The sequence below is a fragment of the Cupressus sempervirens genome, chromosome 11, assembly GCF_028749045.1.
Source record: "Cupressus sempervirens isolate cs-2001-9-10 chromosome 11, ASM2874904v1, whole genome shotgun sequence".
NCBI lineage: Eukaryota > Viridiplantae > Streptophyta > Pinopsida > Cupressales > Cupressaceae > Cupressus > Cupressus sempervirens.
The window spans coordinates 132,050,680-132,068,781 of record NC_143128.1 but is presented as its reverse complement, the minus strand read 5'-3'; the positions used below and the strand labels follow the sequence as shown (position 1 = coordinate 132,068,781).

The following is an 18,102-nucleotide window of genomic DNA, read 5'->3' as shown; positions in this document are numbered from 1 at the left end:
ACTACGTTCCTTTGTTATCATTTTACCATTAGCCTTCCAATACCTACTGCGTTCCTTGTCCCTCTAATATCTTTAACATTCAAGCCCACATAATCCCGTGAGTTGAAGTTCACTATATCGACTTCCAGTTTATGCTCCCAACTATTATAGAAATTTTGCCGTGAGGACTCAGACCTTGGAGAAGTTTGCATTGAAACGTCCACAACAAAAGAGCAATAGCTTCCAATTTGGATTTGCAGGGGATTTGAGCATATTCCAAGTTTATATCAGGTCTTGTGATGACTTTCCAAGCAGCCAGTTAGGCGTCTTAGATAATTATCATATTAGATTTATTATCAAGATTCAATACGAGTTGTTACTTAATTCAATGTCCTCTTTGACAGTCCTTTTTCCTTAAACTTTCACAATTCAATTAGATACAACCCATATAAAAGTGTCTTAAAGTATATTAACATCTGAACTGGAAATACTATCCAATGAGTAATGCTGATCTTAAGAATATGCTTCATGTTGTCACAACTATATTAAAAGATAATAAGGGCAGAATGCTCATCATTTCCAAAACACTTGGGATTCCCCAGCGATGTAGCCTGAAGGGTAAAGACGTGTAAATAGGGCAGAGTGCCTATAAATCATTTAAGCACCTAGGAATCACCCGATTATGTAGCCATGAACGGTGAAGAGGTGAACTGAATCTGCAAGAATAGAAAATAGAAAAGAAATCAGACAGGAATCACTTAAAAGAAATATACTCAATAGCTCATGCTTATCCTTGTAATGGAACCTGTTGTCAAGTCGAGCAGTGGTGATCGGGTTGATGAACCCATTGGAAATCCTTGGCCAAGGTAGTTTATAGGCATATGTGTCATCTAATGATCACTTGATTGTCCGTAGCGTCAGTTATATAGGTATAACTAAGTGGGCACTTAAACACCAGGATGCTCGGGTGGCTAGGCTAAAGAACATCCCAAGCCCAATCTCGAGGTAGGGAGGGCCATTCTAATATAATAGAATGTGTGGGGATAAGTATGGTCCAAGATTGGGAGGTTAAACCTATGTCAATGCTTCTCCTCTCACTAATGCCAAGGCTTGCACAACCAGATAAAAGATCATCTGATAATGCTTGTATGTTCCTTCTTTCTTGTTAAACATTTTCTTTACTTGTTAATCATTGACCATGAATACAATTATGATAGTTAGACGTTAATCTTTTTATTTCAGCTAAACATGACTACAATTAGGAATAGTTAATTGTTATAACTTATTTCAATTGAATATGATTACTTTACTTTCAATTGATCATGATTATAGTTATGATAGTTGGTCAATCTATTTATTTCATCTGGTCATGAAGTTACAGTTATGAACAGTTAATAGTCAATCTTGAATATGATTACAGTTATTTTCTGTTAATTAAAAGTAGTCATTGTCATGTGAAAAGGATTCAGTTATCTATATAAGTATTGAGAGGTTTTAGTATAAAAACGTCTTTGATTTAGATATGAAAATTCATTTGTTACATATTTTTTAAGTGATTTTAAAATATAAATTCCAAAAATTTCCAGAAGGGGTTATACCACCTTTTATAACTTCATCTGAGAAGGTTATGCCACATGTTTTGGCATCTAGCAAGTAGGTAAAGCCTCCATACTTTTTATGGGAAGTGGAAGCTAATGCACCTCTTGGATGTATATGCCTTTAATATATATCCTGTACCCTACTCCCACCTTCACTAAAGTCATAGCTCAGTGAGAGTATTGAGAATATTTTATAATTTCTCTTGCATTGGCTCTATTTTCTCTCATTTTAGATTTTCACTTTATTTTGTTATTTTGATCTTCAATCATCTATCAAGTGCAGTTGCATTAGATCTATGACCAACATCAGATCTTGGCTTAGTTCTCACTTCTTGTAAAATCTTATACACTCAAGTGGCCCCTTTTATGACATTATGATCCTCTCAAGTTATTATTATACTCCCATTAATCTAGTGCAAAATTCCTAAGACCTTCCAGAAATGAATTATGGGGCATTTGCATTTCAAATCAACTAGGTTTGGATCAGATTCGCAATTGATTACTGTGATTGGCAGCAATCCACACAATTTAAATATGAATGTGTGGAAAATTGGATAAAAAATGGCAATGAATATATTATTAGATAAATTGCAGCAATCACATCTTCATGAATAACACAGACACAACAGCCTACCCAATACACTATCTTCATTTTTTCATTGGATAAATGCTACCCCTATCAGATGCTTCCAGGCCGAAGTTGATTGCTTCGATGACAATCTTTATTATCATGTCATAGGCAATACACAAGCTGCTCAAACATATTACTGGAGAAGTTACTATTCTCAATATAAACATGATCCAATAGATGGTGCTAAGTAGGAGCCGGCACCACCAATGTATTCTCATTAATGGTGCTGAAAGGAGCCACCAAGCAGATATATATTTGAATTTGTGCATCCAGTCTACAACTTTGATGCTATGCCTGTGTAAATGGCCAAAGTAGCTTGCAAAGTATCAATATTTAGCCCTCTACAAGAAGCCTATTATAATCAGCATTCAATTCACTGCAATATTTTACATACACAGATACGAGTAAGCACAGGCCCCTTCCCTTGAGTTCCCAACAAATGAATAGAAATATGATGATCCGATGCACAGTCCCTTGGAATGGAGATAATGTAATTTGCATCATAAATCAAATAAAAATAATAGCATATCTTCTGCAAACAAGAATCGAATCAGCTGTTTACATCCACAAATCCATTGATGGAAACCAAGAGGTTTTTGTCCTCCCAACTCCAAACTTAGAGGGTTTTGGACCTTGGGTTAGTCTAACCAAAGTCCAATGCTCCAACAAGGAAAGAAATTGAAAATAGAATAGTAGATCAATATATTCTCCCTCTTTCTTGGCTTCTCTTTAATAGATTTTTCTTCCAAAAGATAGAACTCTTCAAATTTAGTCCAACCCTTGATTGAGACTCGAGGAATTATTTTTAAAAACTTTAATTATAGGAAACATTCACATTTAATAGTCACAATTTAGTTGAGGCCCTCTTTGTTATGATTACATTTTAGAATAACACATAAGTGCCCTGAATAATTGTTTCTGTATCTATGTCTGGTTTGTCTCCCACCTATAGGAGTTAACGCATTCTAGACTATTTTAAAATTGCATCTATATATTTGATCCGTCACATCTTGATTACTAAATTGTTTAAGGTGCATAGAACAATATAAAGTTGTATGTCATAACTTATAATATTGACTTTGTTTGCCCTTTTCAATTCTGGCACTAGTCTTTATATTATTCATGATTCATAATCCATACGTTGGCAATTATTTCATATCTTTCCTTTGAAGAATTAATATATTCATTTGTTGCAATAATCTATAATAATTATTCTATATTTAAAACATTCTCACATTTACATAATCATTTAATTTTGTTATTAATTCGTAATTTGCAAGTTTAAAGTTTTCTATAGTCCTTGCCATTTGGGAAACTTTCATTGCATTCATATTCATATTGATTTGTTATAATTATCTTGGACTTTAGTGATTTGTTTAGGATAGGAATACCTGACTCGGATCGAATTGATCGGTCTTCTCAAGTTGGCCTGAACTGATTGGGTATTCCGGCATCAAGTTGGCAAGACTCGTAGAATTCTAATCTGCAGTTTTGGGAACCAACAAAGGGCTTGGAAAGCTATATTTTTCAAGGTTGCATGGGTACGTGGGTACGGGAACGGGAACGGGTACGGGAGCGGGTACGGGTACGCATAATTTTCAAAATAGGGGACGGGGGTACGTGTGCATGCCTAATTTTTTCTATATAATTAATATTTTATAGAAAATATAAAAATCAAAATATCTGTCATGAGTCATGACATTAAGCATTCAAAACAAGAAATTTGAAAATATGAGCCATAAGTCAAATATATATATATATGCTATTGCTGAATGTTTAAAGTATTTTTCGTAATAGGGGACGGAGGTACTTGGGTATTTCAAACTTATTTAAAAATTACACTTTTATATTTATAAAAAATCTGATTTTATGAGTCATGACAATGGTTTTTCAAAACAAGAACAGTGATAAAGTTTGCAAATGTAATGTACTGTTTTCAGTTTCAGATTTGCTATATGTTTGAAATAATAATACATGATAAATGCTTAGATGCATAACAAAGAAGGCAGACTTTAAACATGAACAAGAAGATCCTAAACCATATGACAATCACATATTGCAAATGATAAACTTTTGACTTGAACAGTGATAAAGTTTATTGTTAATGAGTATCAAAGTTTCAAACTGATTTGGTATTGAATTAAGTTTGATAAACAAGCAGCTAATACAAAAACAAAAAACCAAAAAAAAAAATCAGAATCTTAATCAAGGTCCTTAGCTATGATGCTCTCCACCAAGTACCCGGTACGTGGGATACGTGTACCCGGTACTTGGGTACGTGGGTACGAGTACCAGGGGTGTGGGTACGAGTACCCATGCAACCTTGATATTTTTACAATGATGCAACGAAAAATGCTTGGAATTTTATTAAAAAAATAAACCATAAAAAGAATTGTTACTAATAGTAGTTATTTTAATTATAATGACCTTTTTCTGAAAAAATGGGACATGTTCCGACTCAACATTAATATGCCCTATTAATACAGGCCAAAATCAAAAATGTGAAACAGCAATGATGCTTTTGCAACTCAAAAGAGTTTTTATGACAATGCCATATAGAAGATTTGCATATATGCTACTAACATTTGTGCAAAAAAATTAGATGATTGGATTACACCTGTCTCAGTGTTGGCAACTAAGAAAATATAATTAGTGCAACTCTTCGTGAAAAAGTAACATGATTTATTAGTAACTAGAAACCAAGACATTAAGTACCACCAAATGAACTGCATATTCATGAAAGAGGCATGAAAAAAATATAAATGCATTCACATTCAATAACACCCACAACAACCAATCAACAACAGAGGGAAAATTGCAGTAATAGGACATGACCAATGCATTGCCCCAAACATCTCTAGAACACACAGGCCTATGTATTTTGAAGGTCAGAAAAGAGAAAGCAAAATGATGTGAAGCGAGAATCAAATTAGAGCTCTTAGAAAAAAGATGTACCATTATAAGGAACACAGGTCAGGCCACTGGCAGGAAGGCCAACACCAAAACCAACAAATGTGACACCAACACTAAATCCCATGCCACATCCAGCTCCAACATACCCGATGACTTCAGGACCAAATCCAGGACCCCATCCAACCCCACATCCAACACCTATTCCTAAGCCCCAAAAGGCACCATAGGTTGGATGGACAGGATTCCATCTCTCGTATCTCTTAAACAAATTTGCAATAGTCATAAGAAACTGCAAAAAAAAGATCATGAATAAATAGCTGAGATTAGGCTTCTTGTGTTGCATAAAATTAAAAAGCTGAATTCATGTAATAGATATAGGATGCTGATTTGATGGGCTAGTTCTTAGCTAAGGTAGCGATGATCACAACTGATTCGTAATCAGAAATTACATTAAAATTACTTATTCAAAAGAAATTTCAAAGGTAAAAGAAATCGTAGAAGCACCATTCAATTCTACTCATACACAGAAGTATCGATGAAGTATAATCACTCAATCTCAAAACAGTCATTCATTTAATATAGTGCAGGTATATGCAGTGTTACTTTTTCCTCTTCTAAACCATGCTTCTTATATCACATGTACAAATGTCAAATACCAAAGGTCACAAAAGGGTGGAAACATTTATAGAGGTGCATATCCCATAAGCATAGGAAAGGCGACATCTAAGCTTTATAATCAACTTGATATGCAATGTTCCTTTCTTAAGTCTGATTCTCTCATGTTCTATACTGAGTGTTCATAAGGATTCTCAAAACATTTAATACATGGTCTCCACAAAAGCCATCATTTGTTAGAATATCATCTTCAGCAGTAACACAGATCATAGATCCTCACAAGAATAACCAATAAGGTTGCTTGAGTTGGAAAAAAAAACTGCAAACCTTCATGATAGACATTCAGTAGTTATTCAAGAAATCCATCTCGAGAATTTTTCCCAGACATAGATGTTATGTTCAGTTTGAGTATGGTGAGGAGGCAGCTAAAAACTCATAGGACCAAAAATGATCACACCCTGTAGCTCTTTGTGTTAAAATTTGCAACTATAAAGAAGCAACCAAGACTTGCTTACACACTAAGTTGTACATAAGTGTTATTTCAATTTACTGACATAAAAGATTGGTCAGACCAGTAAACAATGGAGATCGAGATATTGCTTAATTTACCAAAAAATGCATCGTTTTGTAAAACTATGTAGTTGAAACTTGATCAGTAACCATACTGCCTTCAATATATATTTTATATTTATGTCAGTGGAAGATAGTACAATAGCTAAATAACATGCACTCTAACTGAAGCATTGTCCTAGGGAAAAGCTCTTCTCTTGAAGATATATTATGTTGCAAAGACATACCACAGATTTTTTATTAAAGATGCGCTCATAAATAGCAATCAGCTATTCCTGGAGAAAACTACATAATGAACATTGAGCAAGGAATTTCACATCAATTACGGGTTACCAAGCAATACATAACTACTCACATTGTATTGTGGATGCTTTTACTCTAGGAAGTTCAGATAAGAATAAAGGAAGAATATAGAGTAGAAAATAGGAGAAGTTTAAATCATAAAACTGCTTTACGAAATGACCTGAAGATAAATCCATGAAAATACTATGATTGCGGTGGGAGAATAAAACAAATACAGATTCAATTCTTAATGAATTCTATATTTAGGTGAGGGCTTCCTTGTCTACAGCATGCCAAGACTGTTATGGTAAATTGATGTTGTAGTAATTGTATTAAACAAAGGAGATGAAAATCCTTATATAGATTTACAAAGACAATGTTTCTAAAAGAAACAATCATGAACTAAAGATGAAAATAAAAACTACTTAATAAACTGACGAATAACTAAGATGACCATTAAAGGAATATTATAATATTCTACTACCCTCCCTTAATGGTCATTGTCTCATTGTCTAACTAATGTCTTTTGGTCACAAATTCTTCAAAACATTTTGCTTCTGCTAGGACCCTCCTTGGATCTGCAAAATGTAAATGACCAAGAAGCAAAAATCTGCTTTAAAATGAAAAAAAAAGGATGTCCCCTTCTTTAGAATGCTTTGCAAAAAGAGACAAGAGTTTGCCACCGACTCTACAATTGAGATGAGTGTTGTCGGCAAAAATGTGTTATGCCATCGGGAATAGTCAAACACGTGTTAAGGGTGTTTGTTAGTAATTGAAGGGGTTCTGTTGTGATGCAACGGTTGGGTCGCACCCCTTTGGTATCGTTATGTACACTCTTAATTGAGAGAGAGGATTCATTCAGTGTTAGTCATTGCTATATATCTTGTGTATTGGTGTATGATGTACTTGATGCATTGATAAATTATATATATATGGTTCCTGAAGCATTACATGTATTTGCATGTATGTTTTATATCTTGTAACTATAGTATGCATGAATCCAGTTTACTATTGGCGGCAAACATTTGGAGTTTCTCTACCACTAACCCTCCCAGATTTAGGAAAATGTCTGACCAGAAATCAACACAAGATATCCAACCTAATGTTGGATAACGAAGCCACTCTTCCCTGGGGACGAAGACAAACACTGAGAACAACTAGCACGATTTTGAGTAAAATCGGCAAACACTCCAAATTTTGCAGATGAGCATGATGCTCCAAAACAAACTATAAAAAGACACAATTTTCAAGAAGAAAAATCAAAGAAAACTCAACACAATGTTTGAGGTGAAAATTGATCAAAACCCACAAGATTTTTGAGGTGATAATTATCAAAACTAGAAAATACAAAGCTTCATTTTTTAAGGAAAATGATAAAACCCAAGAAATAATTTTTGAGGAAAATATTATAAACCCACAAAGGAATCGAATCGGAAATTTTTTGAGGGAACAATTATGAAAACCCATCACAAAAATTTATGAAAACCCATTAAAAAAAAAAAAAGGGAAAAATTTATGAAAACCTATCAGAAATTTTTAATGGTGGAAAAACACAAGACTTCGCATGGTAAAACAGCACATGCAAGTACAAGCAACAAATATACAAGTACATGCAACCCTCAAAAATCAAAGACTCTTGCTGCAACTAGGAAATTGTGGGATCAAAACCCTTAACTAGGCTTGTGATTTTCGGCAAAAATCCTCAAAAACAAATCACAAAAGTTTCATAAAATACCTCTTACGATTTTTATTTCTAAAAATCGAAAAGCAAGTTTATCGAAAAAAAATTTAGAACAAAAGAGGCTTGAATTTGCCTTAAAAAAATCCTCAAATTTTATGAAATCTCATCAACCTGCTCTGATACCATGTTATGGTAAATTGATGGTGTTGTAGTTGTATTAAACAAAGGAGATGAAAAGTCCTTATATAGATTTACAAAGACAGTGTTTCTTGTAAGAAATGATAATGTTGAGCGAGGAACGAGAAACAATCCAAGTAAGTTAAGTGTGAAACAATGTTAGCATAAGATAAGCAAACTCCAAGAGCATACACCAAGATGGTTCAACAATGGAGACAAGGATTTATAAGGGGAAAGCAAAGAAAACCCCTTGTGAGTATTATGAATGAAGGCAAATGCCTAGAGAAGAAAGAGAGAGAGTGTTGGAGCAAAAGTAGCTCAATACAATAACATCAAGTGCTAAGAGTGAAGAAGAAAGAAGGAGGAGCATCTCTTATATAGAGATGAGAGAGGAGTTGCATTTGTAACTCCCATTTCTATGAATGCCACATTCATAATAGGTGTGTGCAAAGTGTCACAATCCTCTTAAGAAGGATAAACTAAATAAAGAAATAAACAAGAGTTGTCCTTACATGTGGAATAAAGGACAAACAATGACATGTCCTCCACATGTGTACAAGAGGACAAACTATATTTAGGGACCCTTGGAATATCCTAATTAATATATCCAAGGAAAGATTAACCTTTCTAACATTTCTAAATGAAACAATCGTGAACTAAAAATAAAAATAGAAACTACTTAATAAACTAAAAAATAACTAAGATTGCCATTAAAGAAACATTATAATATTCTAATAAAGACTTACTATAATAAAGAAGTTTACAATGAGCTGGACCACCAGCTTATTCATAAAAACATGAGCCAAGAGTTTTTTGGCCATTGTATTTATTGACTATATGATTGAAGGCTAAAGGTTATTTGAAATTTCATAAGATTTTCATTTTAAATTGTTTTCCAATAATTCAATTTATTCAGTGGTATCAAGTGTCATTCCACCAACCTGTGAAACTGTAACAGAACTAGAATGGACATAAAGCAAGAAAATGATGGCAGAGAACAGAAATAAACTACAAAACTTTGATTCAACTGTCCCAATCTAATGTTCCCTTTCTGAAATGGGATTTGCTAATAAATAAAGTATAAAATAAAAATAGAATATGATATAATTAAAATTTTATCAAGTTTAATGAAAGGTTAAATGGCATGGAATGCAAAGTTGAGGCTCCCTCAAGAATGAGATATTAAAGAAATAAACAATTGAGCACATGAGCAAAGTAAGGATTAATACAAAGGAATAGGAAGACTTTAAGGAAGTGACTATTCCAAAGGGCAGAAATTATGAAAGGTACTCTTTCAAAGAGCAGTAACTGCAAAAAGTTGTAACGCTTGCAAGAGGCAGACTTGATGATGAGGTGTGACTTCTCCCCCATATTGGAAGATATAAAGGGAGGAAAGGTTTCATTTGAGGACATGAAAGAAAGGTCAATTTGGAAACTAATTTATTATTCTCAAAAAGCAGCAATGGGGGTGGTGGCTCAATTCTTATGAAAGGTGATGACCCTTTCAACAATAAAGTATACAGGAAAAATCATTTGAAGCATTCAAGGTCTACTTATCAATCATCACTCACCATTACGGAAAATCAGCACTCATTCAAGCATCACTCGTTGATCCATCAAAAGTAATCATCAATTGTCATCTACAAGCAATATAAAATAATTGGATCATCTATTCAGAGCAGAAATACAAAAATATATCCCACAGGGCCACAACACATAAAAAGTTCAGATATTCATTCAAGGAGCATTAATAATGCCATTCAAATATTATCTAAGGAATAATTGTCAATCTATCAAGAAATATCAATCAAAATTAATCAAGCAAATTCATCAAACAAGCAGTTTGAATGCGAGAAATTGACTTGTAAGAGTTGGAAGGACATAAACCTTTCATACTCTAGGGCTAGCCGGCTAGGAGTCAGAAGGATGGAAACGCTTTCGTGCTTTAGGGCTGCAAGATGGAAGATATGGTGACCCTTTTATCCTTAGGGCAAGTCAATTCCCAAAAATTCCTGAAATGATTGATTTTGTGAATGGTGCTACAATTGATTAATCTGATTGTTATCTTGAATTTATAATGTTTAATAAAATTATTATCAGTTTAAAGTAAAAATTATTTCTTGTGGTAAAGAAATCAGGAATATCCCAGGCAGGGAGATTACACCCATTGTGAAAATTCATGTGCTTCACTACCTAGAGCATACAAGGCAATTCCTTCAAAACTAAGCAGAAATCAGCCTTTTGGAATACTTCCACATTGCTAAAGAACTACAATTCATATATAGCTAACATAATATGAATCCTAGGAGTGCAGTTCAAACATTCCTTCAAGGAGCTTTACACCTTGAATTTCAATATTTGGGGATATATTCTGCAAAAATGTTCTGTAGATTAGCTCTGATTTGACATACCAATAATTTGCAATAGGTTATGTATTGTATCCAGCACCTGGTGTGCATTTCAGACCATAGTCTTCAAACATGTTCAGTAGGTTACCTCTTATTAATCAAACTAAGTAGCAAGCCTTGCAAAGTCTCTGAAAAACTCCAAAGTCTAAGTCCTGAGCGACTTTGAACAAATCCAGACTGTCCACCTTTCCAGAGCTCCCAAAAAGCCCCATCAACATCAAACACTAATAAAGGAAAAAGTACAGCTAAATCAGATGCGGTTGCCAAAAACTGTTTTTGGGCAAAGTACAAATGCTTTGCCTTAATAACAGGTATGCAGATATGAGACAGTTAAGCTTTTAAGATTTCAAGGCTGAGTTGTTTCTCCTGCCATAAGATGTAATCCCCTGTCCACCTAGATCACCTGCTGACAACAATCAGTTTGCATCTACTGCTGGAAACCAATCTGACAGTTTAACTCCAACCCAGGCAGCTAGTATGTACATGATTAGCATCGGATCTCTGAGCCTCACAAGCTCAAAATGGATTAAAGATCAAAAACATGATTCTTTGGCATTATCAACAATGTGCAAATGGAAACTGTGTATAAGGTAGAGTATGGTACAAGAATTACATTTTGAAATATATATTGTGTGCATATGGCAGCTTGAATCTGTCTGCAAATGAATGTCTTGGAGGTTAAATTCTCATGAAATTAAAAGAAAAGGATAAAATCGCATATGTTTTGATTTTTTGTATTGCTGATGAGTCTTAGAGTCAGAGTCAGATCCATATTCAACTAGATTTAGAACATCAATCTTGCCAGAACTGGATCTGGCTATTAATGGCACAAACCCAAATTTTTGCATTAGGGCATGTGCCATATATCTATACTCCACCAAGCTTCAGGGATGGGGACAGTAAGGGACGGCAGGATGTGATTTTGGTTTGGAGGTACTTTTGGGTCATTCTTTAAGGGACTATGGAAGACAGCTATCAAAAAATATAGAAATTATTAAAAATATGCAGAAATTTCAAATATTCATATCATAACATATTGTTAAAACATCCATCAGAGACATTTTAGAAGCTTAATACAAAACATATAACATTATACCAATTGCAATATCACATGAGGATTTACAAACAAATTAACAAAATTTAAATGCTTTCACTGTCGTTGTGCATAAATATTACCAGTGAATTATAACAAAATAAGCAAAGGCTCCAAGTTTCAACTATAAAATACTAAGGACACAGAAAATATATAGCTGTCGCTTATCAGCACATGCATTTGGTACGTCTCTATTGAAATCCGAGCTCGAGTTTGAGTAACTACTAGTATAAACAGCTATCTTAGACAATGAAACCCTGAGTGTCCTGGAAATGTTTCAGGGATGGGGATGGGGGTACCAAGGCAGGAGACAGCATCCCTGTGGAGAACAGCTATATATCCAATCACTAACAAGGCCAAGAAACCATTACAATTGATTGACAAATGTGTTAAGCCAATCCTTAATCCAAACTTAAAATACTCTCCTTTACTTAAGCTATGGCTCTTGATCTTTTAATATGTGTGTGTGTATAACTGGAGATAGTAAGACCCAAAGTTTTGGGTTAGGGCATGCTCTATTTAATCAATGACTGACAAGGACTCGAAACCATTACTGTTGGTTGCCAAATGCGATACATACATACATACATACATATAGATGTATAACTGGAGATAGTAAGACCCAATGTTCTGGGTTAGGACATGCTCTATTTAATCAATGACTGTCAAGGACTCAAAACCATTACTATAGGTTGCCAAATGCGATTGGCTAAAAGCATTAATACCAACCCACTTCTATGGACCACCAATAGTTATGGGTTTTGCTTCTAGTTCATGTTAGTCATTGATCACGTAGGGCATACCCTATTGCAATTACTCTTCTATCACCTAAATTATGGCTCAACCATGATCTTTCAACGTTATCGATACATATTGGCATATTGGTATTGTCACGTCTAGATCCTACTATTAAGGAGAGCTGGACCTAGAGTTTTGCATAAGAACATAAACTATATATTCAACGATTAAAAGGGACAAGAAATCATTACTACTGTTTGTCAAATGCAAGAAGCCAGACCTTCATCCAAACCCACTTCTTAAATACTCTGCTATTGACATTGTAAGTTTTAACATGATATTTTGACATTTTCATATATGTACAGGCACTTTAAAAAATACCTAGGTTGAACCGGATGAGCTTAATTGCTAAAAGATTCAGAAATCTATAACAGAGTTGTAGATTCAAATTGCAGGAGGCATGGTAAAGTTGGAAGTGTATAAAATGAGATATTCAACTTTATTGATAATGGCAACTAAATTTACCATATATAATATAAAGATTTTGTCGTGTAGGGTTAAAGGAATTTTTATATAGCCCTGAATCCTTGATAGTTCTATTTAAGATTATAAAAAATAAACAATGATAGTCATTGAAGTTAATGAAGAATTATCAGAGGCTATACCTCTTGGCAGATCTATCAGGCAGGGATGCCCCCCGGCACCCACCCTTTTTGTTATAGTTGTTGATGCTTTATCATACATTCTTAAGAGCTCATAGATTGGGCCCCTTGCTAAAGCTATCACTCTGTCCAATACAGAAAAACTTTTGATTGAACAATTTGCTGATGATACTACACTATGTGTTGGAATGAAGACAGTTTTAACAGTATGCTCAGCAGACTACAATTGTTTTACTTAGCCTCAAGTTCAAAAATAGCCCAAAATAAGTCTACCATAGGATGGTCTGAGTCTCCCCTGATTCACTTAGAAATAAAGGGTGGCAATGGTCTGGTCCTGACACTATTGTAAGATATCTAGGGATTCCATTTGCTATCAACCCTTCAATTAAGAAGATGTGGACTTGGATATTCAAAAAAATAGAAAAAAGGCATCTCAAATGGCAAACTCGTATGTTGTCCAATGCTGGTAGGGCACAAGTTGTGCAAAAAGTGCTCTCCCCTCATGCTGTCTACTATGCTTCTGCTTGGGGCTTTTAACCAATTACCAAACCAATAAGCAGTAAAAAACTTTAAGAGACCCAATTATCCTACAATCCCTTCAAAAACTTCAGTGCCAAACAAACTTCATAAACATCAAAAGCAATGACTCGGTGATCTCATTCTACTTCTTGATTTACTCACACAATCAATTTACTCCAAACTGTTCATTCACTTGCTTATTCAAATCTCCTTTCTGCTAAGTCTATTTCTGATCTCTATCCTCTTATCTCTTTATTGGTTGATTCACATCTTCACTCTTTCGCTCTTTAACTCAACTCTGCTTTGATCTCCTTCTCTGCTCAATTCACTTGGCTCTTCTTTCCTTTTAAGAACTTCCCACTTTGATCTCCTTTCTCCAACAATTTCATAAATGATCAGCAACCAAAAACTTGCTCAACTACTCCTTAAATAGTAATCTTTGTGCTTCCAGATTCTTCCGATTATTGCCACTAAATCACAATCGTCGATCTCAGATTCATTGCATGTAAACACTTAGAAAATAAAACTTTCATAGAACCTTGTGCTCATCCTTATCCTTCTTCAATCTCCATCATCAGATCTTCATTTTATCTTTCCAGTTGTTGATCTTGTAACACACTTTGACTCATGCCTTTGAACTTCTCGAACATGCTTTATTTTCATCAAAAGTCGACTTCAGATTCCATTTTTGCAAACTTGTTCTTGTTGTTACTCGGTGATCATAACATTTCACTTGAGTAAAACATCACTCAATCAATACTAAACTTGCTCAGGTAACACTGAATTTTCTCTTGCTTTGCCAACTGCTCAACGAACACTATATTCACTCGGTATAGCTTGTATAGCTCATTACATTACAATATTACATGATTGTAAAACAATCAAACCAACATTTCATTATCACCGTCCAATTCATTCAAGTGCCCATTGAATACCACACTTATCAATTCTGTCTTCAACATACTTTCTTCAAATCCTCTTCATCAACCAAATTGATATGTCACTCAACTGAAATAGCATAATGTCTAATCCACTAAGACTTGACATCAATGACAATATAACAAATGATATAACGCTTTTACATACATTCGTAGCATTCTCAAATACATTATGAGTTGGGGCTAACATTCATGTGATCTGGTGGTATGGGAAGTAGAAAGAGACACTGTGTAAAATGGGAATAGTGCTTCTCTCCCAAAATTTTTGGGGGGTTGGGTCTTAAAGATCTTCAAATGCAAGGAATTGCCCTCACCTCTAAATGGATAATCAAAGCTTTAAATGGAAATGAACCCTAGAAGGTGTTGCTAAGAAATAATCTAACCATGTCATCTTTAAAAAAAGGCAAACTATGGAAGAGCACTCAATTAATTGACATTGTGTTTGGGGATTTTCAAATCAATGTTTTTGGTTCCAAGGTATTTTCTACTGTTTGGAAGGCTTGGTTTCAAGTTAGACCATTGATTTGCTCTAGATGTGTTGTTGGGAAAAATCCTTCCTATGTTGTGGTAGATAGATCTATTTGGTGGGGCATTTATCTTAAGGATAAACAACTTGCATTAACGTTATGATGTTCAGCTAAAAGATGGCATAATATGGGTATTTCCCTCATTCAAGATATGGTTATTGACAAGCTACTTGGACCTTGGGATGAACTCAGCACAAAGTATAATATTCCTAATTCTTAGAAAAAAAACATAGTCTTATATCCAAAGTAGTGGGCTTGTTCTTTCGTGGTAAGACCATGAATTCTCAACAGTTGCTTGATCATTTAAAGTGGGCAATGAATTGAGTAACTGTTCCAGTAAGCAAATATATAATATGCTCAAGCAAGATAGAGATATTATCACTAGAATCAATCATGCATGGGGCTTTAACTACTCGAACACTAGATGGCACCTTGTCTTTGATTTATTTTGGCACTCTCTTGTTCTTTGTGCTACTGTCATGAAATTTTTTAACATCTCTTTTTATAATGCATATTTGCTAGAAGGATATGGTCAATGTTTTTTGAACAACCCATTACTTTGAATAGAAAAAGTGGTCTTTCTTGGCATGAAATCCTTGTTGGCTTTGTGATTGAAGTTAACTTAAAACTGAATAATTTTTGTTTTTGCTAACTTGATGATAGGTGCTCCCCTTAATACCATAAACACATAACAGAAACAAAGAAATAACAACAATTTGTGAGAACAAAATATGGGATACTTATTATCGTCACAAATGTGAAATTACAACATTTTGAAATACAAAATGCAAACCCACAAGGGCGCCTTCCTTACAATAATTTGCTAGACAGAGCTACGAACTAACACCTAGAGTTGTCCTAGACAATCTACGAGTCTTCCTTATATAGGCAATTTTACACAACCTAGGAAGTTTCTAGACATCAAACCCTAACCCTTTGAGGCTGACCAACCCTAAAATTACATATAAAGTTGGCCCAAAACAATTATGACATTTATTTTAGAATTTTCAAGTGGCCCAACTTCGGGAGACCCTAACTTGCGAACCGTTGACCCGATTGGCTATTATAACTGCATTCCAAAATCCTTAGCTTCTAATCTACAAAGTCTAAATCGTACAAGTTACAATCGGCCTTGTTTCGAAGCCCATCCGGAGCCTCTAAGGCTTTCAAAACTGAGCCTAAATTTTTTATACCAAATTTTCACACAAAAAATTGGCAATAACTTTACGAATACTCATGATATGACAGTGAACCTCAACTGACAAGCTGATATATCCAAGATGAACCTCCACATCTGAAATTAGAACAAGTATGATTGGCTTACTAAGTAGCAAGCCTCCACAGACAACAACTTTGCATTGAGACAACCCTTATTCAAGAAACAGCAAGAAGTTATTTTTGGTTGATGCAAGATTGCTCTTACACCTAGGATGCTCCTACATCATAACCTCTAAAATTTTGTGGGTCATTTGGAAGCAAAGGAATGAGGAGATTTTTTAAAACAAAAAACGGGACCTTCCTGAGCTTAACTTTATTCACTTTTTTACATTGTGTCACAGGTTACAACCACTATTGAAGTCTCTATGGACAAATTCCTCTCTCTTATGAGGGATGGAGCTATGATGATCTTAAAAAAGACATCCAGGAATATACTCCTCTGGAGGGCAACCAGAGTAAGAAAATGAACACCACTGGCCTTACAGCACACAATGACAGAGAGAAGATAAACACCATTGATCAAACAGCACAAGCTATTAATAGAACCAGACAAGAGGAAAACAGGAACGAGATTGCCACAACAGAGAGAAGCTACTCTGATGGATGGGACAATGCTGAAGGTTGGGACTATGATGATGGATGGCACAATGATGATGGATGGAACAATGCTGAAAACAGAATCCACAATGATGATGGATGGGATTAAATGCAATCAAGTCTTCTAGTTTCTCCTTTTTGAAATTTTTTGTCAGAAATATGTACTATTATAAGGACTTTCTGATAGATGTCAGCATATTACAGTTTGTTTGATGGCTCTTCTCTGTTCCAGATGTACTGCTACTCCAGTTGATGAAAAAAGAAATAATAATAAAATAAACAATAACAGTAAACAAAATTTACGCTTAAGCTATTAAAGTCTGAGCTCTATGATACCCACTTGCAATTACTGTACTATGGTGTAGAAAATGTCTCGAAATTTTGTATGGCCGAAAAATTGCAATGAAGTCATGCATTCAATGATTTATACATACCATATTCAGTGCCCGGGAGCCAAATTGTTTTGCAGAGAACATGAAGCGAAATATGGAGAGCCCATTAACAGAGCAAATCAAATACACAAGGCGAAATGGATCAGACGCACTGGATGAAATGGATTGGGCATGGCTCATACAGAGGGCGGATTGTTTTTAAAACTGCGCAACTCTAGAGCTGAGGAGTCCATTATAAAATGGATAGGATCTAACTATGACAAGGGCAAGCCAACTACCTACCTGAGGTCTACCTGTTTCTAGAGCTAAGGACGTGGACCCATGCAAGCGGCTTAAAGACATGAAATTATAGATAGAAATGGCCAATGACACGAATGAAAAATGTTACATGATAAATTAGGGGATATATTTATCAAGGGACACATTTGCTAAGGACGTGGACCCATGCAAGCGGGTTAAAGACATGAAATTATAGATAGAAACGGCCAATGATACGAAAGAAAAATGTTACATGATAAATTAGGGGATATATTTAGCAAGGGACACATTCCATCAAAGCTTCTT

The 18,102-nt window shown here is 34.8% G+C and overlaps 1 protein-coding gene across 2 annotated transcripts in view; it reads right to left on the bottom strand.

Moving 5' to 3' along the window:
* LOC149528550 (Putative membrane lipoprotein) overlaps window positions 1–17,880 on the bottom strand; it is a 44,034-nt gene extending 26,154 nt beyond the window's left edge. The window contains exons 1-3 of one of the 2 annotated variants that reach the window (XM_089810346.1): window positions 17,581–17,701; window positions 10,018–10,086; window positions 5,164–5,410 (exon numbers count right to left, since the gene is read on the bottom strand). In XM_089810346.1, coding sequence (XP_089666472.1) covers window positions 5,164–5,410; window positions 10,018–10,020 — 250 coding nt within the window. In that variant the 5' untranslated portion in view covers window positions 10,021–10,086; window positions 17,581–17,701. Of the gene's footprint in view, window positions 1–5,163; window positions 5,411–10,017; window positions 10,087–17,580 lie in introns of both variants that reach the window. The other variant, XM_089810345.1, reaches the window with a different exon arrangement.
* Window positions 17,881–18,102: the final 222 nt, after the last annotated feature.